Raw genomic sequence first — 27,261 nt, 5'->3', positions numbered from 1 at the left:
TCAGTCAACAGATTGGGAGGTACCAAACCTAAGGCATCGAGGACAATGGAGAGTTGGACAACTTGGTACTTGGGATGAAAGCGTGACATTTCGAAAGCGAGATCCGAATATTTGTCTTGTTTTCCCTGAATCTTGTCAATGACATTAGTGTCAAAAGGGACAGAAAATCCAGTAATATGAATAATTCCATTGGCTTTATCAAAAAGGACAAGATCAGGTTTGTTGGCCTGGTAAGAGGCAACTAACGTGATCGGGTTGTCAGGCCCGCTGACTTGGTTGATGCATGTCATCTACCCAAATGCGTGGACCGATGCTCATGATGTCAATCACTTGATTTTTGGTCCACACTCGATTATTTACAGACCGCCGTCATATAGGTGGAAAATTGCTGAGTGCGGCGTTATAACAACAAACAAACAAACAAACCAAAACTCTTTATTGATATCAAAATTTCTCTAATCACTTAAAAATGAGTGAGTGAGTGAGTTGGGTTTAACGCCGCTCTTTACAGTATTACAGTTATATCGCGGCGTGTCAGCTTAATGTGGGAGGAAAGCCCAAAGTGATGCAGGTCTCAGACGTTTACCACTTCGGTGAAACCCACGAGCACGGGTATGGTGCTGACAAACCTAGAAACATAATTGAGGCGAACCGGGATTCGAACCCACAATCATTGGTTTCTGGTGTGCCCAAGGGACGCAACTCTGCACAGCGAATCGCGGCGCCTTAGACGACTGGGCCACCCGTGCCCCCGACTTAAAAATGAATTACTGAAGTATTGTAATTTGCAATCATGAATGATATATAAATATCAGAACGGTGCGAAATACAGGGAAGGGAACAGGAATGTAGAATAGTTAGTACTTTTATAACCAGCACAAGGCAGCTGTAGGAGATACATTCAGTAACAAATAAGAAAAGACGAATGTAATATGCTCGAATTTTATTGTAGGACACAAATACAACCAAAGTAAGTCTGACAGTGCGTACTTATCAGATATATGGTACAGTATGATCTTGCTGAAAGTATAGAGAAAACCTTTCACATGTGTCACCGTGTCATGTTGACAGCATAAATCCATCAACTGATACGACTGCATTTGGTCCAGTTTGGTACACCTGCAGTTATTCGCATTCTTCTACCGTAAAAATAATTTTGTTACTTTCCTAAATCACATCGGTGAAATAGCAAAGTGTTACATATTCTGTTCGAAAAATCACTTTCCTACACATTTCCAGACATTGTTAATAAGCAATCAATCCAAATGTCAGTAGAATAGTGCAAACCCCTGCAAATGGTTCATTACTCGTGTCTTAAGGTGCAATATTCACCTCAAGTTGGATTTCGTGGCAGGGTCATTGGAGTCATCAACATTTTTCTACAGTTGCCTGTAGAGGATATTACGTTGGTAATTTAATTTTTTAAAAGTTCATCCTTATTCTTTATTTTAATATATATTGTTTTTAATAAATGTTCTAAAATTAGTTTCTGGATTTGAAGCGTTTTGAAAGAAATGGAGTATGTTTACAGTAACATATTGATAGTCAGATGTGTTTGGTGTTACTAGCCGCGATGCTGAGTCTATGCGATTTGCTTTCCCTTGAACTGTCTGATGACAGTGTAGACGAGGACGATGATGACGACAGCCATAGTGATGGTGACGATGCCGAGGCCGATCATGGCGGGCAATAACCATTCTTTGGCACACGTAGTTTCCTGGGAACTGGTGCCTGGAAATATCAGAGTGAGTGAATGAAGCATCATGAAGATAAATGTCTCAATTAATGTCACCAAAAGTGTTTTACACATTGTACAAATGAGAAGAGAGAACAATAAGGAGGCAATTAGACAATTCGAATTTGATATTTCAAAATATGATTACCCCAAACTGCAAAAATGAATTTGTCATGATTCTGTTTTTTTCGTTTAATATGTTTTTACATGTTTCATCGATGCTATTTGCTGATATCCTAGGCCACCAAGGTGGGTAACATTATTTACAATTTTGCACTTGTATCATGAAAGGGACTGAACATATTTTGATCAATATTGAAGAAGGTTCCACGTACTTTGAAGGGTTTTGGATCTGACAAGGTAGACAACAGAGGTAAGCTCTTCCTCCTGAGAAATCCCGCTGGGCGTTGCATTTGTGCCCTCAGTGTTTCTCTTTCTTCTGCGGACACATCCGGGCTGGAAACAGAATGTGTTTGATAAATGGAAAATATTAAAATAAAACAATACTATTAATACCTCAATATTTGCGACACCTGTGTACTGCGATACATGTACTCATTCAATGAAGCATGCATGTGACATATTGTTTTCCTTTCTGTTCAATTTTACTTTTTTTATACATTGAATCATCAAGCATATATGTTATTGTTCTCTATGCTATTGTTCTAAATGAGGCTTGGTGTTCACGACCATACCATGCCCAAATCACGTGGGAACTCCTGCTGGTATTACTGTACGTCGATAGTGATTGGTAAATGCAAGTCTCTAGACAGTTGTCGAAAAGGTGTAATTTCCTTTCATGTAACAAATCTATGAGTGTGAACACACTGAATGATTTGACTCGCTTGGCAGAAATATGGGGATTAATGCCCCTAGAGCTTTGACTCATGTGGCAGATATATTTGTATGGATTCCTCGAAAGCTTTGACTAGTATGACGGAGATATGGGTAATAATACCCCTTGTTCTTTGACTCATGTAACACAGATAGGGATATAATCATGAATACCCCTCAGATTTTTCATTATGCGAGAGAAAGTGAGGCATGAATACCCAGAGATACAGGTAGTTAGTTATACCACGCATTCTTTGACTCATGTGACAGAAACACCGACATGAAAGCCCTGATGATTTTTTTCATATGCTCTTTTGACCAATATTCTGACTAAGCAGCGTTTGTCAAACATAGTATATCGTTACCTGGGTGGCATCCGCAGCCAAACCAAACACTTGGACGACGCTGACAATCCCCAGGGCAGGGTTGGTTAAACCATCATCGTGCTCAAAGGTGAAACTTTCCAGCATAAAACACAGTGTGTGTTTCTCAGTAGGAGGCTTGTAGGCAGGGAGTGTGGTCACTAACCCAGCACCAGATACATCGCAGCTGAAAACGGTAATATAATATGAATGTTCATTATGTATCGAGTAAATAAGTATTGTAACATTACTTATATATACTCTGTACCCGCCTATTATCACCACAATCTTTATTTATTTATTTATTTGACACACACCTTTGACTCCAACTATGAAATCTGTTTCCCATACCTCCCGTTGCCTCAGTTTCCTATTTCTCCAGGACAATCCGCCCCTGTCCCAATCCTGCCCCCTGCTATCTCTGACCTATAACATTACATCAGATGTGCTTCGTATCTACCCATCTACGAGCAATACAGTGATAATCTCTGTTTTCTTACCGACGTGACAATCTTTGTTGTCTGTCTCTAAAGCTACATCACTGTACCATTCACTGTTACTGCCCATCTAACTACAACACCGTGACATTCACTCTTACTGCCCGTCTAACTACATCACTGTGACATTCACTTTTACTGCCCATATGACTACATCACTGTGTCAATCCCTACTTCCTATATCTGTAACTACACCACTGTGTCAGTCACTACTTCCTGTATCTGTAACTACATCACTGTGACAATCTCTACTTCCTATATCTGTAACTACATCACTGTATTAATCCCTACTTCCTATATCTGTAACTACATCACTGTTACAATCTCTTCTTCCTATATCTGTAACAACACCACTGTGACAATCCCTACTTCCTATACCTGTAACTACTCCACTGTGACAATCACTACTTCCTATATATGTAACTACATCACTGTGACAATCTCTACTTCCTATATCTGTAACTACACCACTGTGACAATCCCTACTTCCTATATCTGTAACTACATCACTGTATTAATCCCTACTTCCTATATCTGTAACTACATCACTGTGACAATCTCTACTCCCTATATCTGTAACTACACCACTGTGACAATCCCTACTTCCTATATCTGTAACAACACCACTGTGACAATCCCTACTTCCTATATCTGTAACTACATCACTGTTACAATCTCTTCTTCCTATATCTGTAACAACACCACTGTGACAATCTCTACTTCCTATATCTATAACAACACCACTGTGACAATCTCTACTTCCTATATCTGTAACTACATCACTGTGACAATCCCTACTTCCTGTATCTGTAACAACACCACTGTGACAATCTCTACTTCCTATATCTATAACAACACCACTGTGACAATCCCTACTTCCTATATCTGTAACTACATCACTGTTACAATCTCTTCTTCCTATATCTGTAACAACACCACTGTGACAATCTCTACTTCCTATATCTGTAACAACACCACTGTGACAATCTCTACTTCCTATATCTGTAACAACACCACTGTGACAATCTCTACTTCCTATATCTGTAACTACACCACTGTTACAATCACTACTTCCTATATCTGTAACAACACCACTGTGACAATCCCTACTTCCTTTATCTGTAACTACATCACTGTTACAGTCTCTTCTTCCTATATCTGTAACAACACCACTGTGACAATCCCTACTTCCTATATCTATAACAACACCACTGTGACAATCCCTACTTCCTATATCTGTAACTACACCACTATGTTAATCCCTACTTCCTATATCTGTAACTACATCACTGTGTCAATCCCTACTTCCTATATCTGTAACTACATCACTGTGTCAATCACTACTTCCTCTATCTGTAACTACATCACTGTGTCAATCACTACTTCCTATATCTGTAACTACACCACTCTGACAATCCCTACTTCCTATATCTGTAACTACACCACTGTGTCAGTCCCTACTTCCTATATCTGTAACAACACCACTGTGTCAGTCCCTACTTCCTATATCTGTAACTACACCACTGTGTCAATCACTACTTCCTATATCTGTAACTACATCACTGTGTCAATCGCTACTCTCTATATCTGTAACAACAACACTGTGACAATCTCGACTTCCTATATCTGTAACAACACCACTGTGACAATCTCTACTTCCTATATCTGTAACTACATCACTGTGACAGTCCCTACTTCCTATATCTGTAACAACACCACTGTGTCAATCCCTACTTCCTATATCTGTAACTACATCACTGTGTCAATCACTACTTCCTATATCTGTCACTACATCACTGTGTCAATCCCTACTTCCTATATCTGTAACTACATCACTGTGTCAATCCCTACTTCCTATATCTGTAACTACATCACTGTGTCAATCACTACTTCCTATATCTGTAACTACACCACTGTGTCAATCCCTACTTCCTATATCTGTAACAACACCACTGTGTCAATCCCTACTTCCTATATCTGTAACTACATCACTGTGTCAATTACTACTTCCTATATCTGTAACTACATCACTGTGTCAATCCCTACTTCCTATATCTGTAACAACACCACTGTGTCAATCCCTACTTCCTATATCTGTAACAACACCACTGTGTCAATCCCTACTTCCTATATCTGTAACTACATCACTGTGTCAATCACTACTTCCTATATCTGTAACTACATCACTGTGTCAATCCCTACTTCCTATATCTGTAACAACACCACTGTGTCAATCCCTACTTCCTATATCTGTAACTACATCACTGTGTCAATCACTACTTCCTATATCTGTAACAACACCACTGTGTCAATCCCTACTTCCTATATCTGTAACTACATCACTGTGTCAATCACTACTTCCTATCTCTGTAACAACACCACTGTGACAATCTCTACTTCCTATATCTGTAACTACATCACTGTGTCAATCCCTACTTCCTATATCTGTAACTACATCACTGTGTCAATCCCTACTTCCTATATCTGTAACTACACCACTGTGACAATCTCTACTTCCTATATATGTAACTACACCACTGTGACAATCTCTACTTCCTATATCTGTAACTACACCACTGTGACAATCTCTACTTCCTATATCTGTAACTACACCACTGTGACAATCTCTACTTCCTATATCTGTAACTACACCACTGTGACAATCTCTACTTCCTATATCTGTAACTACACCACTGTGACAATCTCTACTTCCTATATCTGTAACTACACCACTGTGACAATCTCTACTTCCTATATCTGTAACTACACCACTGTGACAATCTCTACTTCCCATATCTGTAACTACACCACTGTGACAATCTCTACTTCCTATATCTGTAACTACACCACTGTGACAATCTCTACTTCCTATATCTGTAACTACACCACTGTGACAATCTCTACTTCCTATATCTGTAACTACACCACTGTGACAATCTCTACTTCCTATATCTGTAACAACACCACTGTGTCAATCCCTACTTCCTATATCTGTAACTACATCACTGTGTCAATCACTACTTCCTATATCTGTAACAACACCACTGTGACAATCTCTACTTCCTATATCTGTAACTACATCACTGTGTCAATCCCTACTTCCTATATCTGTAACTACACCACTGTGACAATCTCTACTTCCTATATCTGTAACTACACCACTGTGACAATCTCTACTTCCTATATCTGTAACTACACCACTGTGACAATCTCTACTTCCTATATCTGTAACTACACCACTGTGACAATCTCTACTTCCTATATCTGTAACTACACCACTGTGACAATCTCTACTTCCTATATCTGTAACTACATCACTGTGTCAATCACTACTTCCTATATCTGTAACTACATCACTGTGTCAATCCCTACTTCCTATATCTGTAACAACACCACTGTGTCAATCCCTACTTCCTATATCTGTAACTACACCACTGTGTCAATCCCTACTTCCTATATCTGTAACAACACCACTGTGTCAATCCCTACTTCCTATATCTGTAACTACATCACTGTGTCAATCACTACTTCCTATCTCTGTAACAACACCACTGTGACAATCTCTACTTCCTATATCTGTAACTACATCACTGTGTCAATCCCTACTTCCTATATCTGTAACTACATCACTGTGTCAATCCCTACTTCCTATATCTGTAACTACACCACTGTGACAATCTCTACTTGCTATATATGTAACTACACCACTGTGACAATCTCTACTTCCTATATCTGTAACTACACCACTGTGACAATCTCTACTTCCTATATCTGTAACTACACCACTGTGACAATCTCTACTTCCTTTTCCTGTAACTGGACTCCTTCCACTTACCCGCCATCGTACACCAACATTTCCCTGTAATCTGGAGCGGTCCTATTGTTGTTGATAGTGATGTTTTTGATGACAATTCCATTGAAGTTGTCCACTGAAGAGAATCAGACATGTAGAAATGAAAACACACTTTAAATATGTAAATGTATCAAATACCAAGAATAATATTCACTACTGTCATTGTTACACTTTGATAAGGGGTGCCAGCTCACATGATGATTCCAATCTGTTTTATAAGGCAGCCACAGCAATTGTATAAAATTTCGGTTGATAAAGATGCATTCGACAACTCGGCGATTCTAAAAATATTTTACATTACGCAGGTGTACACAAATATTGAACACCATTTATTCACTTTAGGACCACAGCCCCAGCAAGGATGATGATAAGTGGGCGCACTTACATCCTTGCACGGTGACGCATGTCTGCAGTGGGTCTCCCGCCGTGACGGGTCCCAGGATAGGACCCCCATCAGCAGTAACGACGGTCTGTGCTGCGGGGGTGAGGGTATCGCTGCCTCCATTCTTGGTTCCACCACCAGAACTATTGGTGCAATGATTACAACGATAAGAGGCAATATATCGACAGGACATCAAGACAGGTCTTCACATATTGAACATATGTGGTGATTCGAAAACCGGACTTCAGCGTTACGAACGAGCTATTCTACTCCATCGCCTCTTACTGCTGTTCATGGGCATTTAAACCGATTGATGAACTGATAAACAACTGCATTCCGCTGTCCATCTACAACTACGACTGTCGTAGGTATATGTGAAAGTATAGTGGCTACGATTGTCGTAGCTATTTTCTGCGTTTATGATTCGATACACAGAAAAACAGTTGTGCCACGCCGACTAACGGACTACTGTTTCTTGATCGTCTGATAAAGGAATGGGTGGGGCTTTTGTAACGTTGCATTATTGCCCTCAGTGTTGTGTTCGTATTGTTGTCTACAGTGTTTTTGTGTTAATGATTAAATTAACAGTCCGTGAAATTATTGTTATTGACATATTTACTTATAAGAATTAACTTCAATACGTTTTTGTGTTTTTTGGACGTATAAACATAAAAACCGTTGTGTACTCTTCCATAAACGCAAACGATGCTTAAGTTGGTTATCAATTGGCAATATTTCAGTTTTCACAGTTTAAAGTGTGAATGCCACAGGTCGCATGAGTGTGGTTAAATCAACAGGTACGGGTTTAACACCGATAGACCAAGGATCATATTGAGGACGAATATGGAATTCAAACAATGAAGTCGGTTTCGGTCTGAAACGTTCTGGTCCCTGATGTACGTGTACCGAGAAGCGTTGTCTCTCTCAAGCCGCATGGACCGCCTCCGTGGTCTAGTGGGAGAGCGTCCGCCCGGAGAGCGGAAGGTCCGGGGTTCGATCCCCTGCCGCGTCATACCAAAAGACGTTAAAGGATGGCACTGGTTGTCACCCTGTCTGGCGCTCGGCATTTAGGGGCTAAAACAAGGTCTGGTCGGTTTGGAGTCAAAATAATGTCCATGACTGTGGGGATATTCATGTTAAACTGAGGGCTAGCACTATAGTACAATCAGCAACACACACACACACACACACACACACACGTGCATGCATGTCGCTTTGAGTGCAATAATCATGGACGCAACGTTAAACCTAATTTGACCCCAAATCAAGCCGCATGAGTCAGAGAGCATGTGTATGAGGAAATGTTAGACGTTGTCAATGATGACTGTGGTACAATGTATTGGCTCACCTTCCCGTGTTGATAGCTTGAGCTGGGGAATCCACAACTACCTCGGCATCGTTGAAAGAACATTTGAAGGTCACTTCCTCATCAGTGGATTTCCTAATACCAGGAGAGTAGCGTACGTCAAGTTTCAGCTCGTACTTCTTTAAATCACCCTGGAGAACACAGACAGTCACTGAGTGTTTGTTTGTTTGTTGTTTAACGCCGCACTCAGCAATATTCGAGCTATATGACGGCGGTCTATAAATAATTGAGTCTGGACCAGACAACCCAGTGATTGACATCATGAACATCGATACACGCAATTGGAATACGATGACATCAACCAAGTCAGCGTGCCTGATACAAGATTACAAGATAGTCGCAATTTGCGGCAACTATTGGTTGCTCAAGATTTTTATCTATCCCGGATCTTCACGGGTGAGTTAGTTTTGAGCTTATTTCTCTAAGATGATTACCACTTTGATGAACCTACGAGAATAAAAATAATGCTGATAAACAAAAGATTACACTGGTGCCAATCTGTGATCTGAACTGATTATCAGCAGAGTCGGACACAAATAAAGGATGCAACTCTGCACAGTGAATCGTGGTGACTTCTAACGACTGCGCTTCTCATGTCCCTTGGTGCATTTAATAAAAAAACCAAACTGCCCGGAGAGTTGAAGGTCGTGGGTTCGATTCCGGGCCGCATCATACCAAAAGACGTTAAAAGATGGTACTTGCTGTTATCCTGCCTGGAGCTCGGCATTAAGGGGCCAAAATGCACACACACACACACACACACACACACACACACACACACACACACACACACACACACACACACACACACACACACACGTCGTTATATAAATGCAATAATCATGAAAGCGAAGTTAAACCCTCATCTCAACTCCAAATGCAAAAACTACAATTGAGTCTGACAACTTCCTAATTAGACAAATGCAAGAAGCATAAACACGTGTTATTTGGCATGTAATCTTTCAACATTCTTTGATGTTGGCATAAATCCATGAAAGTTATTTCTTCGATAAAGAAGGGGACAATCACCTCTGGAATTGGCCCAAGTTCTCCACAGGTGCCGTTGTATTCGAATATCCCAGCATAGCCCTGACACCAGTCGGCGATGCCGTCACTAGGATCAGCTGTGTTTGGTGCGAGAGTGAGGTTGCAGCCGACGGTGTCTCTCATGCCCTGGACGTAGATCTTACCAACGAAGGTGTCGTGGGAGAAAGGAGTAATACAGACGCTGATGTTGTTGGGGTTACACTGATGGTAGTCTGTGGTGGAAGGGGGATCAACATTAATGACACACGTTTGAATAAGAGAACAGTAAATGCAGAAAATAATTTTGAAGTATTGCTTCATCATAATGTGATAGTGATTCATGAACATGATAGGCTCTTAATCGTGCAATGACGAAAATGGAAAGGGTTTTATCGCTTTTATTTATTATCAAATGATATTAGCGTAAAGATAACCGCTAGTCATTACGTCAAAAGACGTGTGTGTATGTTCAACAACAGACATAATGTAGAAGCCATTGTGACATGGTTACTATGATAAGTTACATTGATACACATGTACTGCATTGGCTCATTAATGAGATGGATGTAACTCACAAGCTTTGATGTCGCACATTGCACCAATATTTCCAGGCCGCATCATACCAAAAGACGTTAAAAGATGGTACTTGCTGTTATCCTGCCTGGAGCTCGGCATTAAGGGGCCAAAATGACCACACACACACACACACACACACACACACACACACACACACACACACACACACACACACACACACACACACACACACACACACACACACACACACACACACACACACACGACGTTATATAAATGCAATAGTCATGAACGCGAAGTAAAACCCTCATCTCAACTCCAAATGCAAACACTACAATTGAGTCTGACAACTTCCTAATTAGACAAATACAAGGAAGCATAAACACGTGTTATTTGGCATGTAATCTTTCAACATTCTTTGATAAAGAAGAGAACAATATAACGATGTAACTCACAAGCTTTGTTGTCGCACATTGCCCCAGCATATCCCGGATTACACACACAAGCTGCTGGGGGTCCAGTCAGACAGATGCCATGAACACAGGTGCTATTGTCGCAGGGCGTTTGCAAATCGGCTGAAACAAAACTCATAATCGTTAAAGAATAACGACATAGATATGAAATAATTTGATAAGAGTGTGTGAGTATGGTTCTACGCCGCTTTTAGCAATATTCCAGAAATACCACGGCTTGGGACACCTGAAATGGGGAATCGGGAACCACTAGGCTACCCGACCGCCCCTGTTTGATAAGAGCAAAGACTTTATGAAGATCTGGAATGACTAAAACAACATGTCGCAAATTAGCTGTTGTGAGAGAATCAAATCCCAATAAAATGAACAACAGACACAAAAGGTAGGCTTATCAAAAAAACCTCAGCTAATATTAGTGTTCAAAGAGGCACCAAACACATAAACCAATTGCTGTTCCAGTTGGTACCTACACAGTGATATGTATCCTCTATGCAAAGGCACCTACCTTAGACGTACCACCACACTCTGGTCCGATAATATTACTTTCAGACACATAAACTATAATTTTGCCTTTTAACAAATGTTTTGTCAATTCTACATGGATTGCTGTTGGGACAAAACTTGACCGTCCTAGTGATCTGACATATGCAAGATGAACTCGACCAAGTCATCTTGACAAATATCTCGCCCATGGATATGTAAGGTATTTTAAAATTTATCGGAAATACATATATATCACTGTCACAGAAATATTACTCAAAAATCAACTCACCTATCAAATGAGCACAGTTGGGTCCTGTACGGTCAGCGGGACAGGCGCACATCCCTGAAGTGTCGTCACACGTTCCACCATTCAGACAAGTTTGACCCTGGCGTTTACAATGAGAGTTGACAGGAGCTGAAATATATAATATAAGTAGCAAATAATATAAGTAGCCTGAGTAAATGATATATAACTTGATATTCTACTTAAACCCGAATCTCTAGAATCCCAGTCGGCCCGTCTTCATGAGAAATGTATGTAAGAGTAAACTAGTCAATACACTGACGAGGGCAGTATGGTAATTATAATATCATGCCAAGGGAATACAATATTTTGATTGGCTACATTCACTTTACTTCTGTCGTCACAACTGTCACCACTGATATCATTATTTCCATCACAACAACGCCAACACCAACAGCACTACAACAGCACAGCATCTCCTATTTACCGCACCCACAGGTGTTAATGCACATCGTAGACTACCAGGACTCACTGTCATCATCCTCGATTGTGACGACGGCAGTGTAGTTGCCCGCGAGGTCGACACTGTATATGATGATGTCGAAGGTCTCCGATGGTTCAGCCAGCTGAAAGATTAGGTCCATTATTTAGGGAATGACCTATAGCTACCAGCTGCCAGCCTTACGGACTTTCTGCCCCGAATGCATTTGATTTGAATGATTGTGAACACCTTGGTCCCGTTCCACAAAGCGATCGTAGCGCTACGATTGTCGTAAGTCTATGTTTAAGTATTGGAGTTACGATTGTCTTAGTGCTACGACTGCTTGTGGAACAGGGCCCTGGTGTCATCTCTGACCGTCAGTGATCCATTCAAATACATTTTAAGCACAATTTTGCACACACACACACACACACACATTTCACCTCACCTCCCTATATTAATTGACTGACGGAAAACAATACAAATATACAAATAATATTATAGTTAGCGTTATTTGATATTGTAAGAGAACAGTATTTGGTCTTACCGCGTCATCATTTATGTATATCAGGTCTGTGAGGGTAACGGTCGTGTCACCTGCAGAAAAGGAGACATGTTTGTCGGTGACGGTCGCGTAATCGTCTGGTGCTGTGGCTGTCCCGTCCATGGTGCCGACTGTTGCGTTGAAGTCGTAGGGGGCGGCGCTGTCCAAGGTGAGGGTCAGACTGACGTTTCCCGTTCCTTCCCGTTTAGTAATGGCTGCGGGCTGAGTGAGGTTTAGAGGGATGCCTGTAAGAAGATTGAGATGCAAGGTACAACCAGGTTGTCACAGAATAAATAGATACAATTATATGTAATGAAAACGGAAGTCAATCGAAACAGAAATTTTGACTCATGTTTAGAATTGATTGGTTGGTTTGTTGTTTAACGCCGCACTCAGCAATATTCCATCTATATGATGGCGGTCCTTAAATAATTTAGTCTGGACCAGACAATCCAGTGATTGAAATCATAAGCATCGATCCACGCAATTGGGATCGATGACATGCATCAACCAAGTCAGCGAGCCTGACCACCGAATCCCGTTAGTCGCCTTTTACGACAAGCATGGGCACCTTTTACAGCAAGCATGGGTTGCTGAAGACCTGTTCTACCCCGGATCTTCATGGAGCTGTAGCATCATTATACGGCTGTATATACAAATATCTATCAAGGTATGAAGACACGCCATATATATATATATAGAAAACTGTTATTGGACAGACATGTCTTTCATTAAAAGCACATATTCAGAAATTTTCATTGATCTAGAAACAGTCACGTGTCCGTCGTCAGAAATAGATATTGACTCAAACCCAGGTCCGATATTACTAAACATAGCTCGGAAATCCCGCCACAGGTGGCGTTCTTAACGTTGCTGACGACAGAACCATGGCGTTTTAATCTGATGTAAATTTTTCTCGCCTCGTCGATTTTACGACCGAAGAACAAAATGTTATCATGGAAAATATTGATGCAAAAACACAAAGCGCTCTACTTAAACAACGATGAAGGTTTTCGTGAGTATCTGATGCAGAAAGAGAAATCAGGGGAGTTTGAAACCTTTTCTATCGACGAACTGGGCCGGAACTCTTGCTTAATTTCATCTCGAAGCTAGAACTGAGGGGGGGGGGGGGGGGGGGGGGGGGGGGGGGGGGGCACATTTATAAGAACGTTACGCTGTTGACCTACCGCAATCGCATACACCGGCACCTGGAGAAAACACGGATAGACATCGACATCATTCGTGGAAGTCAGTTTCGGGAATCGTCGAAAACATATATAAGTAATTTGAAACATTCAGCAGGTCCTTATCGACATCATGCGAAGTTTCGGCAGAAGAGGGAGAGCAAGTGATAAGTCTGAAGGTGGCCAATCTCGCTGTAGCAACCGAAGCCGAGGGTGATATGTATGTTTATATATGCTGTGATGTACAAACAACAAAATAACCAGGACGACCGAGAATGTGCCCGGGGAAAAATGTACGAGAAAAAGTTAAAGAAATGGAAAATAATTATTACCCGATTTTCAGCTTTCAGCTATTTGAATCTACAATATGTAGTTTTATCTTTTTCAATACATATAAAGATAAAACGTTGCAGCGATTGCAACGCTTTTCTGTGTAGAACACGTAATTGGAAATAAAGGGAAGCTACTGCTACAAAAACAAATGTTGATCGTGTTTTCACAGTTCGAATCCTTGATTGTGATTGAATTTCATTACATTTTGATATCATTACTGGCATATTTTATCAGAACCCTATATGCCCTGTGACGTCATATGTGAAATACCTACGTCGACGCAAAAAGGGATCCGTCAAGCTTTTTTAGCAGCCCGATACCAAGGCCGAGAAAGGATGTTCTACAACGCTGTGGCTCCCGAACCCAGACTTGGAGCCATGATGGTCAGCCTATTTCCAAAAGCAGGCGTCTCGACAAAATAGATAAAACACTCCCTACATGCGACTTTTCTTTGACGTCCTAAATGAACAGGTGCCATCCCGCCATATCATGACAATAAATGGCCACAAATCGAAATCCAGCCTGAAAACCTGCACAGGTTTTAATGACGAGAACATGTAGAAGAATATGTCGGCTACCATCAGTAAGAAGACTTGCCAAAATGCCCAGACCACTAGAATTGAACCTTCTATTGTATGTAATCAATGCTTGAGAGGTTGTGATTTTGATCAAATTATTCAATGCCAATCCCAGAAACTCCCACCAAGGTAAATTATGTAAGCACAAATAACAGTGGCAAGTTCCAACTACATGGTCCATTGATTACTGTCAGTGTTTACAATAAACTACAACAGTCGTCAGCAGTGATCAGTCAACAACAGTAAATAAGTTTCATGGGTACAATAGTAAAAGAAACGTCACTGAACTGAATTTTGACACTTTGGGTTGAAAAACTTGTTGAGTAATGCACGTGCCACAGTACCCAGATCAGTTGAAATTGAGTTTGAAATGAAAATGTTGCTGCATACCACCCAACAAAGATACGGGTATGACAAGAACGATGTACTTTTCATTCACACCTAAACCGTTTGACAGTGACAAATAGCATAGTACCAAGATTAATGCTAAAAGAGAGAGAGAGAGAGAGAGAGAGAGAGAGAGAGAGAGAGAGAGAGAGAGAGAGAGAGAGAGAGAGAGAGAGAGAGAGAGAGAGAGAGAGGGGGGGGGGGGGGTGACCACGTGGCAAGTAACCGAATGACAGTCACGAGGCTCATAGACGTTACATGTTGACTGGGTGGACAGGGGACAGCCTTAGGAGTCACCACCATCCCAGAAATACCGCTACTGACGTACCCTTCATCTGAGGAATCGGTTTATCAGCGGCGAGCGTCATTGGTCATCCTATCAGTCGATGGACAGTGTCCATATGACTGCGTTGGTAAAATACCAGAGCTGACAGACCACTGCGAAGTGTAACGATACGACACTGGCAGGACCGAAACTAGCAAAGAATCATGTCCACAGACTAGAGAGCAGATTCAAGCTTTTCAGAGCAGATTGAAGAGTTCTATTCTGCCACCGATGAGGAGAAGAAACGTCACGTCGTTGAGTTAAAGATGTCGAACCAAGGTGGCGGACATTTTGTTTTCAACTACAGTTCTATGTTTTCTGTCATTACGTAGCAGAAACTCATTTGTGAAAGGGGGCACGGGTGGCCCAGTCGTCTAAGGCGCCGCGATTCGCTGTGCATAGTTGCGTCCCTTGGGCACGCCAGAAACCTATGATTGTGGGTTCGAATCCCGGTTCGCCCCGATTATGTTTCTAGATTTGTCAGCACCATACTCGTGCTCGTGGGTTTCACCAAAGTGGTAAACGTCTGAGACCTGCATCACTTCGGGCTTGCCTCCCACATTAAGCTGACACGCCGCGATATAACTGGAATACTGTTAAAAGCGGCGTTAAACACAACTCACTCACTCACTCACTCACTCATTTGTGAAAGCATACAGGTGTATGTGTAAAAGTGGAAGCGGATGTTTGAAATGTGCAATTCTAGGTGGTCAAAACACATCCTTAGTCCTTTTTTCTGTTACCCCTCTATGTCATGGGCAACATTCTAAGAAACATTATTTCTCATAAGCGAGAAATGTAGGAGCATATACGCAGAATGTTTGAGAGCTTGATAAACGGTCATGTCTGATTCCAACAAGGACCTTTCTACATAGTCGTCACTAAGTTACAGTAAACATGACAATGTCTTACCCTACTCCTACATTATAATATTTTTAACTGTGATATTATTGGATGTTCCTCCATGTTAATCATGTAAAGACACATGGGTCACACTTACAAGAGTCCATTAATTCACGATGATGTTAACTACAAAAAACTTGTTATTAGTCTTCATATCTTAATCTCCCTATTTCCTATATATTACAACTTGAGGCTTAAGCTATTTACAGTAAATCTGCTCTCACAGACTGTGTCCTGCCATTGCCCTAACATACAGTGTTTTCGCTGTACTCACGTTCATTATCAGTGATGGTTACAACAACATTCATGTCTGGTTCTCCCCCAAAGAAGCCCGTCAAATCCACGGTGAACGTCTCGCCAGGATCGAAATCCTGCAAAGTAATAATCGAGAGTAAATAATTACTTACATGTTTTGGTTTGTTGTTTAACGCCGCACTCAGCAATATTCAAGCTATATGATGGCGGTCTGTAAATAATCTAGTCTGGCCCAAACAATCCAGTGATTGATATCATGAGCATCGATCCACGCAATTGGGATCGATGACATGCATCAACCAAGTCAGCAAGCCTGACCACCCGATCCCGTTAGTCGCCTCTTACGACAAGCATAGTCGCCTTTTGCAGCAAACATGGGTTGCTCAAAACATATTCTTCTCTGGATCTTCACGGGTCTCTTCTTACAAAACATCAAATCAAATGCAGTATTGATGAAGTAACCTGACATGTAAATTGTTTTACCCAGTTTAACATGTCATCTAAAATAAAAGTGGTAATTCTATATAAGACCACGACACGTGAGTGTAGTTGTGTTGCTTACAGTATCGTCCAATATGCTGATTGAGAGGTCTGCGGTGGCGGTAGGCCAAGCTACAATTTTAGTGTCCGAAGTTACTGCTGTGTAGTCCGATCCTGCAGTAGCCGTACCATCGGCCGTTGCCCACTGTAATACAAGATGCATGTTCTTAAGTCAAGTGCATCATTATGTTATAATTTATAATGAGGATTCATAGTAGTGAGTGAGTTTGGTTTTACGCCGCTGTTAGCAATATTCCAGCAATATCGCAGCGGGGAACAACAGAAATTGGCTTCACAGGATTCATACATATTATTTACAAAAAGCTGTAATAACATTTTTTGCAACCATTTCATACATTTACATAATATCCAAGAACGCATATAGCTGAATGAGTGAGTGAGTGAGCAAGTTGGGTTTAACGCCGCTTTTAAAAGTATTCCAGTTATATCGCGGCGTGTCAGCTTAATGTGGGAGAAAGCCCGAAGAGATGCAGGTCTCAGACGTTCACCGCTTATGAGAAACCCACGAGCACGGGTATGGTGCTGACAAAACCAGAAACATAACTGAGGCGAACCAGGAACCCACAATCACAGGTTTCTGGCGTGCCCAAGGGACGCAACTCTGCACAGCGAATCGCGTCGCCCTAGACGACTGGGCCGCCTCTGCCCCCAAACTCATATGAACGCATACATACAACATTGGATAAGTATGCTTACGATATAGCTGCGGAGAGCTTGCTATGCTATGCTCTATGTTCGTGATTCCGCGACAAAGGAGAATGCTAGGGGATACTAAGGTGTCAGATCTGACATTAAGGAGCGCTAATAACTGACACGATATTTATCTTGTATCAAAGAATATAAGTGGATATCTATCTTTTTTGTTTGTGTTTAACATAATATATTGTAGTAACATGTTATCTGTGTACAAACATGATGTTTTGATGATAACATACCGCGAAGCCCCATGCCCCGGTAGACATTCCTAAATCGTTATTGACTGTTACTGTGGCGGTGCCGGCCGCCTCGTCAACTGTCACCGGTGACACGGTTATCGCACCTGAAACCATAGCAAGATGTTAGCGATGTCAGATTGTGAACATTTACCATATTGGTGAAACCCAGAGGCAGGGTAAGATACTGCCAGTCAGTGATAAAAAGCAGGGCGATTCAAAACCATGGGATCCTGCCATCCTCCGTCCTCCTGGGTAACCTGTGCGCCATGTTAATTTAGTAGTTAAAAGCAAAGTATCTGGTGTACATTAAACAATGAAGCCGAACAATGCTTGATTCTGATTGGTCATAATAACATTAAATTCAAAATCATCAAGCCTTTTCACACACAAACGTGCACGTGACTACATCGATGACATTCATTTCGATGCAATTGACAACGGTTGCCTGTAACCCATTAGGCCTGTATAGGTTCGACATCAGAACATTTACAGATGTCTTTTCACTCACTGGTACACTGAACAAGCGTTGGTCACAATAGCTTATCAAACAGGATGAAATCTATTTCAGAGCACATACTATTTAGTGAGATATGCTCAAATCATTCACTATAATGCAGCTAAAAACGGCGGTATTCAGACATATATCAGGCTGGTTCCGTTGACAATTGTTTTGCCAGCATGCTCATTTCCACCAGCATATTATCAGGTTAATGTTATACATATATGCAGAATACTATCGGTCCAGGGAATTTATAAATGTCACTGTTACCGTTCTAACTATTTTGGCATACATGGACACTGACGAGTAACGGTACAGCCAGGTCTAAATAATTTCAAACCAACTGGTATATAAGTACAAATATCTAAAATAGTGTTGTTTCATTAAATTTGCTGAGAAATGCATTAACTCAGCAGTTTTTAAAACTATTTTTACAACCTATCACTCCTGTAATGGGAGGTGCCATGGTGATTTCCAATAAATGACTTAGTTGCGTTGAAGCAGTGCAATACATATCGTTATTAAATCCCTTCGTTTTGAAAAAAAAACCCACATGACCCCGTTTCGGAATGTTCTAGACAGCTAACCTATATTACCCACGTGACATTACGCGTTCCAAAAGACTACCGATTCCTTGCCGTCATGATATAATGGAAATAAACCTACTGTGTTTTGAAAAACCCTCAGTTTCAAAGTAAGAGGTATCTTCTATGCAATGAGACGATCACCAATTTCAAAACACAGTCGGATTATCACTTCTGTTGTATACTATATTGTATGTAGATGTCTACATGTACATGTAGTACATATCTGTTGTATACTCTGTTGTATTTGATGTCTACATGTAGTACATATCTGTTGTATACTCTGTTGTATGTAGATGTCTACATGTACATGTAGTACATATCTGTTGTATACTCTGTTGTATTTGATGTCTACATGTAGTACATATCTGTTGTATACTCTGTTGTATTTGATGTCTACATGTACATGTAGTACATATCTGTTGTATACTCTGTTGTATTTGATGTCTACATGTAGTGCATATCTGTTGTATACTATATTGTATATAGATGTCTACATGTACATGTAGTACATATCTGTTGTATACTCTGTTGTATTTGATGTCTACATGTAGTACATATCTGTTGTATACTTTATTGTATATAGATGTCTACATGTACATGTAGTACTTATCTGTTGTATACTCTGTTGTATTTGATGTCTACATGTAGTGCATATCTGTTGTATACTATATTGTATATAGATGTCTACATGTACATGTAGTACATATCTGTTGTATACTCTGTTGTATTTGATGTCTACATGTAGTACATATCTGTTGTATACTATATTGTATATAGATGTCTACATGTACATGTTGTACATATCTGTTGTATACTCTGTTGTATATAGATGTCTACATGTACATCATATCTGTTGTATACTATATTGTATATAGATATCTACATGTACATGTAGTACATATCTGTTGTATACTATATTGTATATAGATGTCTACATGTACATGTAGTACATATCTGTTGTATACTATATTGTATATAGATGTCTACATGTAGTACATATCTGTTGTATACTCTGTTGTACATAAGTGTGTACATGTTGTACATATCTGTTGTATACCCTGTTGTATGTAGATGTCTACATGTAGTACATATCTGTTGTATACTCTGTTGTACATAAGTGTGTACATGTAGTACATATCTGTTGTATACTATATTGTATATAGATGTCTACAAGTAGTACATATCTGTTGTATACTCTGTTGTATTTGATGTCTACATGTAGTGCATATCTGTTGTATTCCCTGTTGTATACAGATGTCTACATGTACATGTAGTACATATCTGTTGTATACTCTGTTGTATGTAGATGTCTACATGTAGTACATATCTGTTGTATACTCTGTTGTATGTAGATGTCTACATGTAGTACATATCTGTTGTATACCCTGCTGTAAATAGGTGTCTACATGTACATGTAGTACATATCTGTTGTATACTATATTGTATATAGATGTCTACATGTACATGTAGTACATATCTGTTGTATACTCTGTTGTATTTGATGTCTACATGTAGTGCATATCTGTTGTATACTCTGTTGTATGTAGATGTCTACATGTAGTACATATCTGTTGTATTCCCTGTTGTATACAGATGTCTACATGTACATGTAGTACATATCTGTTGTATACTCTGTTGTATATATGTGTCTACATGAAGTACATATCTGTTGTATACCCTGTTGCATGTAGATGTCTACATGTAGTACACATCTGCTGTATACACTGTTGTACATAGGTGTCTACATGTAGTACATATCTGTTGTATACCCTGCTGTATATAGGTGTCTACATGACGTACAAATCTGCTGTATACACTGTTGTACATTGGTGTCTACATGTTGTACATATCTGTTGTATACCCTGCTGTATATAGGTGTCTACATGTCGTACACATCTGCTGTATATCCTGTTGTACATAGGTGTCTACATGTAGTACATATCTGTTGTATACCCTGTTGTATATAGGTGTCTACATGTCGTACACATCTGTTGTATACCCTGCTGTATATAGGTGTCTACATGTAGTACACATCTGCTGTATACACTGTTGTATATAGGTGTCTACATGTCGTACATATCTGTTGTATACCCTACTGTATATAGGTGTCTATGTGTAGTACATATCTGTTGTATACCCTGCTGTATATAGGTGTCTACATGTCGTACACATCTGCTGTATACACTGTTGTATATAGGTGTCTACATGTAGTACATATCTGTTGTATACCCTATTGTTTGTAGGTGTCTACATGTTGTACATATCTGTTGTATACCCTGTTGTACATAAGTGGTTACATGTTGTACATATCTGTTGTATACCCTATTGTATATAGGTGTCTACATGTTGTACATATCTGTTGTATTCCCTATTGTATATAGGTGTCTACATGTAGTACACATCTGCTGTATACCCTGTTGTACATAGGTGTCTACATGTAGTAGATATCTGTTGTATACCCTCTTGTTTATAGGTGTCTACATGTTGTATATATATGTTGTATACCCTGTTGTACATAAGTGTCTACATGTTGTATATATCTGTTGTATGTCCTGTTGTACATAGGTGTCTACATGTTGTATATATCTGTTGTATGTCCTGTTCTCATAGGTGTCTACATGTTGTACATATCCGTTGTATGTCCTGTTGTACATAGGTGTCTACATGTTGTACATATCTGTTGTATTCCCTATTGTACATAGGTGTCTACATGTTCTACATATCTGTTATATTCCCTATTGTACATAGGTGTCTACATGTAGTACACATCTGCTGTATACCCTGTTGTACATTGGTGTCTACATGTAGTAGATATCTGTTGTATTCCCTATTGTATATAGGTGTCTACATGTAGTACATATCTGTTGTATACCCTGTTGTACATAGGTGTCTACATGTAGTAGATATCTGTTGTATTCCCTATTGTATATAGGTGTATACATGTAGTACATATCTGTTGTATACCCTATTGTACATAGGTGTTTATACGTAGTATGCATGTGTTGCATTCCCTATTGTTTGTAAGTGCTAACACGTAGAACATATCCGTTAAATCGCCTGTTTAATATAGATGCATACACGTAGTACATATCTACTGTATACTCCGTTGTTTATATGTGTCTACATGCAGTACGTATGAATGAATGAATGAATGTGTATAGGTAGCATATGCCGTATGTGATAGGTGTATGCCATGTTGTGTACAGGTGGCTACATGTGGTATATGATATGTGTATTCCATGTTGTGTAGAGGTGGCACTGTGCTGTACATGATAAGAGGATGCCATGTTATGTATTGGTTGATATATGTGGTATATGATAGGTGTATTCCATGTTGTGTAGTGAGTGAGTGAGTTAGTTGGGTTTAACGCTGCTTTTAACAGTATTCCAGTTATATCACGGCATGTCAGTTTAATATGGGAAGAAATCCCTAAGTGATTCAGGACTCATACGTTTACCACTTTGGTGAAACCCACGACCACGGGTATGGTGCTGATAAGCCTAGAAACATAATCGGGGCGAACTGGGATTCGAACCCACAATCTTAGGCTTCTGGCGTGTCCAAGGGACGCAACTCTGCACAGCGAATCACGTCGCCTTAGACGACTGGGCCACCCATGGCCCCATGTTGTGTAGAGGTGGCTCTTGCGATACACTGTCCTGGTTACAGATATTACATGTGCACCTGACATGACATCCACTGCTCGTGGTGGAATATATATAGAAGTCTACAAGCATTACAAACTTAACCGGGACGTAACCGTAAATAATCAAGTACGTACCTTCTGCGTTGTTGATGAAAAGTGAACAGACGAATAGAGCAACGAGTAAAATACGTGCGAGCGCCATTGTGTTGGTTCCTGAAACAGATTAATGTGATATTTAATGACTGTTACATATTACTTCTTAAACTTCTCTGGAGGGGAACACGAAATGATGTACCCTCAGTGTGGCCGTGTAAATTTGAAATCCAAGCGTTTGTTTGTCGTCGTATTGCTATACGACATTTTGGTAATGTTTAGGATCGGAGCACCATGTGCCTCTGTAGTGAACGTTAATCTACATTATACGACGCCGTTTCGCTGTAAGGAGCCTGAATTAATGAGATGACTGCGTCGGATAGAGATTGGCAAAATATACGTTGCCATGATGGTAGGGTAGATGTTTTCCATTTGAAATTTATCAAAACGTCTTTTACTAATAAATTTAAAGTATTTTACATGTGATATCATGTTATAATAGTTCAGACACTGAACAAACTATTTACAATAGAGCCCTGTCAAGACGGTTGAAATGGACTGAAACAAATCCGGATTTGCCAGGTAAAGCGAAAATATCCTGACCCCTGTGCAGGGATATCCTGACCCCTGTGCATTTTAGCCAAGCAATTCTGGCTCTGTGGCAACCGCGTCTTGCCAAAATACGTGAAAAGATAGTACTTGTTGTTACCCTACCTGGCGCACGATATTAAGGGGCTAAAACAAGGACAGGTCGGCTGGGATTCAGTTCCTTTGTCAGAGTAGGTAGTAACTCTTTCAACACCGTAGGCCGATATACCGGCCAAGAAGCATCGAGTCCACAGACACCGCAGGCCGGATTACCGGCCAAGCCGTAGTCACGTCAAAATAGTATAAATTTTTTATGGACCTACCCGTAATATCATTCATTTATTAAATCCATCACATTTCGCAATGTCTGAAATACGTATTCCATTTCAATTTATCATTTATTATAGATAAATTAAAAAAATATTCACTATTTCCCGCAACCTTATTGAAAATAAAATTCTCGGACACACACTTCGACAACGGGTCCACATCGAACATGTCAAAGAGCAAAATAAAGACGTTTTAAGCAAATCTTTAAATATATTACACAAAGTAATAAATAAAATCAACAAAAATATAGTTGTTAAACTAACATCTAAGTTATTATTTCCATCTTTTCGTGCGATCGCGTGTAATGTAAGTCAAATGACATCTCGGCTTTCGTGGCCTTGAATTCTCGGCTCGGACACGATGTTTCATGCAAAAATATATGCATGAAAAATCTTTGTCACAGCTCGTAACCTAGCACGATACATTAACAAAGTTCCATATTTTTAATATATATCGAGATTTCCTGCTAAAAACGTTCAGAATAACATGATTTAACAAAAATCTTTGGTCAACTTCTGAAATTTATCATAAACGAGCTATGTACCACACCTGTAATTTGATTGGCTGCCTTAGGTCACGTGATCAAATTTGACCAATCACGAACCTTGTAGCAGATTTCGCCAAGAAAACGTCATTGAAAACAATTTCAATCCAATGAAAGCGCTTGTTATAACTACGAAAAAAGGAATAAGCTTTCTAGCGATGTGTCATATGCCAGTCTTTGACGAACATATTATTCATACGAAGCCTCGAAAACGGGGGTATTTATTCATGTTACTGAGCGAACAGCCGCTGTTATCGGGAAATGGGTAATGAGCAAATACTATTTATAATTCTTTTTAAAATGATTTTCCAATTATGTAAACAATGAAAATAAAACAGAAATAGGTAAGTGGATTTTATGGAATCTTCCTTGGTCCTTAATCTGGACGTTAACAACGTGTTAGCTTACATTTTATATTTCCAACGAACTTAATTAAGTTGTAACTGCATTATTTTAAACAATGTGAAAAACATAACTTTCATATTTATAAACCATAGGATCAGACCTTTCAAATGGTGTATAACATGTAGTAGCAAAGATATTTTACAAGCAAATAATTTCTTTGATAAATGTTGGCTTCATCTATCACACAAGAGTCTCTGGGAACTCGGTGTCCCAGCAGTAAACCCTTCTGGTTGACTGGTGTTGAAAGAGTAAACTGCGGCATGGTATCTCAGTGGGCGAGCACTATAAAGCCGGCATGAGTCCGGACTAGAACAGGCAGCCACACACACGTGCGGGCACGTCGCTATGTACGTGCAGTAAGGCTTGAAACCCCATTTCACCTCACCTCACCTTAAGGGTTAACACTGTCCGCTGTAAACTGCTCCATTAAGTGCCACATTTCATAATTACATATTACGATCATCAAGGGGATGATGAACTTACCTTGTGCACTCACCAGAGGCGAAGTTCAAAACTCTGTTTTCGCAGTGTTGCACGTGCTTAAATAATAACCACAACCCTAACACGCATGTGCCTTGCGCAGGTTGTAATTCCTTTTGCCCCGCCTAGACATTGACGTGAGTTGACTTTTCACACAAATAATCCCGAATGAATGGTGGGGGATGACCGAAGGACAATTAGACTGAGAAACCTACGGGAGTGGCTTGACAGTATTATCCGCAGCTATTTAACTTCACATTTGCATGCTTCGATCGCTATCAACACATAGAAAATTTGAAACTTTTAGACCTTTTATTTCATTGTATCTATTTTGAACCAGTTGCTTCGAAAACGCCCTTCAGAATGTGGGACGAAGAACTTAATGTGTTTTATGTGAGGAAAACTATCCACAACGGACACTTGTGATTGACCCACAAAACTAAAATGACAAAGTTGGTTAAACTCGTGAAAAGTTATGAAGTTGATTACAAATTCCAAATAACTGACAATGGGCAAATGCTAGCTTATTAAAGTTTAATTTTTTAAAAAGTTGGGGATATCTGTGAAAACTTGTGGAATGTTAAGGTGAGAGACAACATTAAATACTGTGGCTCAAATGAAGGAAGATTTTCCAAAGTTCTGTGACAAACCTCTGAGCATATCTGTGACCTAAGATAAACATTTTCACACAAAAAACTTCACTGATGCTTCCTTCATCTCCTAAACAATCAGTGAAAAGGGAATATTGAACTGATCACTTTAAAACGCGTTACAGCCAGGTCAGACAAATCTGTTTGTTAACCCTTTAGAGTGATACCACACAAACTAGTCAATTCGAAAGCTCTGATAATATCTGCTTATAACCTTGCCAATACTGACATAGGAACTTAAATGTGTTGAAAACAGGCTTACCAAACTCTCACACTGTACCTATTCACACATTTCACTCATACAACTGGACTTGATATTGCTTTTAGTCCTATGAACTTTTATGCTTAATTTCAAGGGGTCAGCATGGACCCTTGTCATGCTCTGCCCTTTTTGATTGAGAAAGAGGATGTAACAAATGCTTCGGAGTTGTGCATCTTAATTGTATTTTTGTTTCAAGGAATGTCGATGAGGAAGAATGTAGCATAAGTGTTTTGTTATGTCCATTGAGCAGTATTGGTTCCAGGTAAAATTGGTTCCCAGCAACCAATGATTGACAACTAAATTGTCACATGGCTGACATGGCTGATTGTGCCATCGTGGCTGGGGGCATGAATAATGCTTTTACCCATGTTCATCATCTTACCTATTTGCTTGCGGGACCAAGACTTGATTAGTTAAGACCACCCTGGCTCGAAAAAGAGCTTATTTGTGGGTAAAACACTCGCTGTGATTTCTGTGAACAATACCTATTGTTAGATGACGGAGTTCTCTGTACTTGGGTTGAGATCGGTTGAGAACAGAAATAAGTTACCCAAAACAGGGGTCAGGTGATTACTAGTAAATTAGACGCAATATTTGAATATAAAAATAATTTTAAGCGAACGTTTGATATTGCATCAGTTGCTGTATAACACATTTACAAAATACACGAAAATGTATGTCTCATGTACAAAAAGACACATATGCCATTTTACACCAAACCTGCAAAAAGAAATAATTCATTTTCATATTCCAATGGCCCTATTGATGGCCGGATGATCAAATCACCTCTTCGTTATATCGAGTTGCAAAACGTGACACATTAAATGTTTAGCTTTTGAAAATTACAGAAGTGTGAGAGCCGTATAGGAGGCGTAGTAACATATTGAACCATCTTGAT

At 39.9% G+C, this 27,261-nt stretch overlaps 1 protein-coding gene across 1 annotated transcript; it reads right to left on the bottom strand.

Moving 5' to 3' along the window:
* Positions 1–928: 928 nt before the first annotated feature.
* Positions 929–25,553, bottom strand: LOC124135970. The gene is made up of 16 exons (XM_048382465.1): positions 25,455–25,553; positions 23,147–23,224; positions 18,279–18,382; positions 17,345–17,467; positions 16,802–16,898; positions 12,821–13,062; positions 12,325–12,418; positions 11,838–11,963; positions 11,048–11,167; positions 10,059–10,288; positions 9,012–9,160; positions 7,667–7,806; positions 7,264–7,357; positions 2,935–3,118; positions 2,071–2,191; positions 929–1,731 (listed from the first exon to the last, which is right to left on the bottom strand). The coding sequence occupies exons 2-16, from the start codon at positions 23,211–23,213 to the stop codon at positions 1,583–1,585; spliced, it is 2,040 nt and encodes a 679-aa protein (XP_048238422.1). The 5' UTR covers positions 23,214–23,224; positions 25,455–25,553; the 3' UTR covers positions 929–1,582.
* Between the last annotated feature and the right edge of the window lie 1,708 nt (positions 25,554–27,261).

Source organism: Haliotis rufescens, unplaced genomic scaffold (genome assembly GCF_023055435.1).
Source record: "Haliotis rufescens isolate VD_foot unplaced genomic scaffold, xgHalRufe1.0.p SCAF_4, whole genome shotgun sequence".
NCBI lineage: Eukaryota > Metazoa > Mollusca > Gastropoda > Lepetellida > Haliotidae > Haliotis > Haliotis rufescens.
This window is presented reverse-complemented; position numbering and strand designations above follow the sequence as displayed.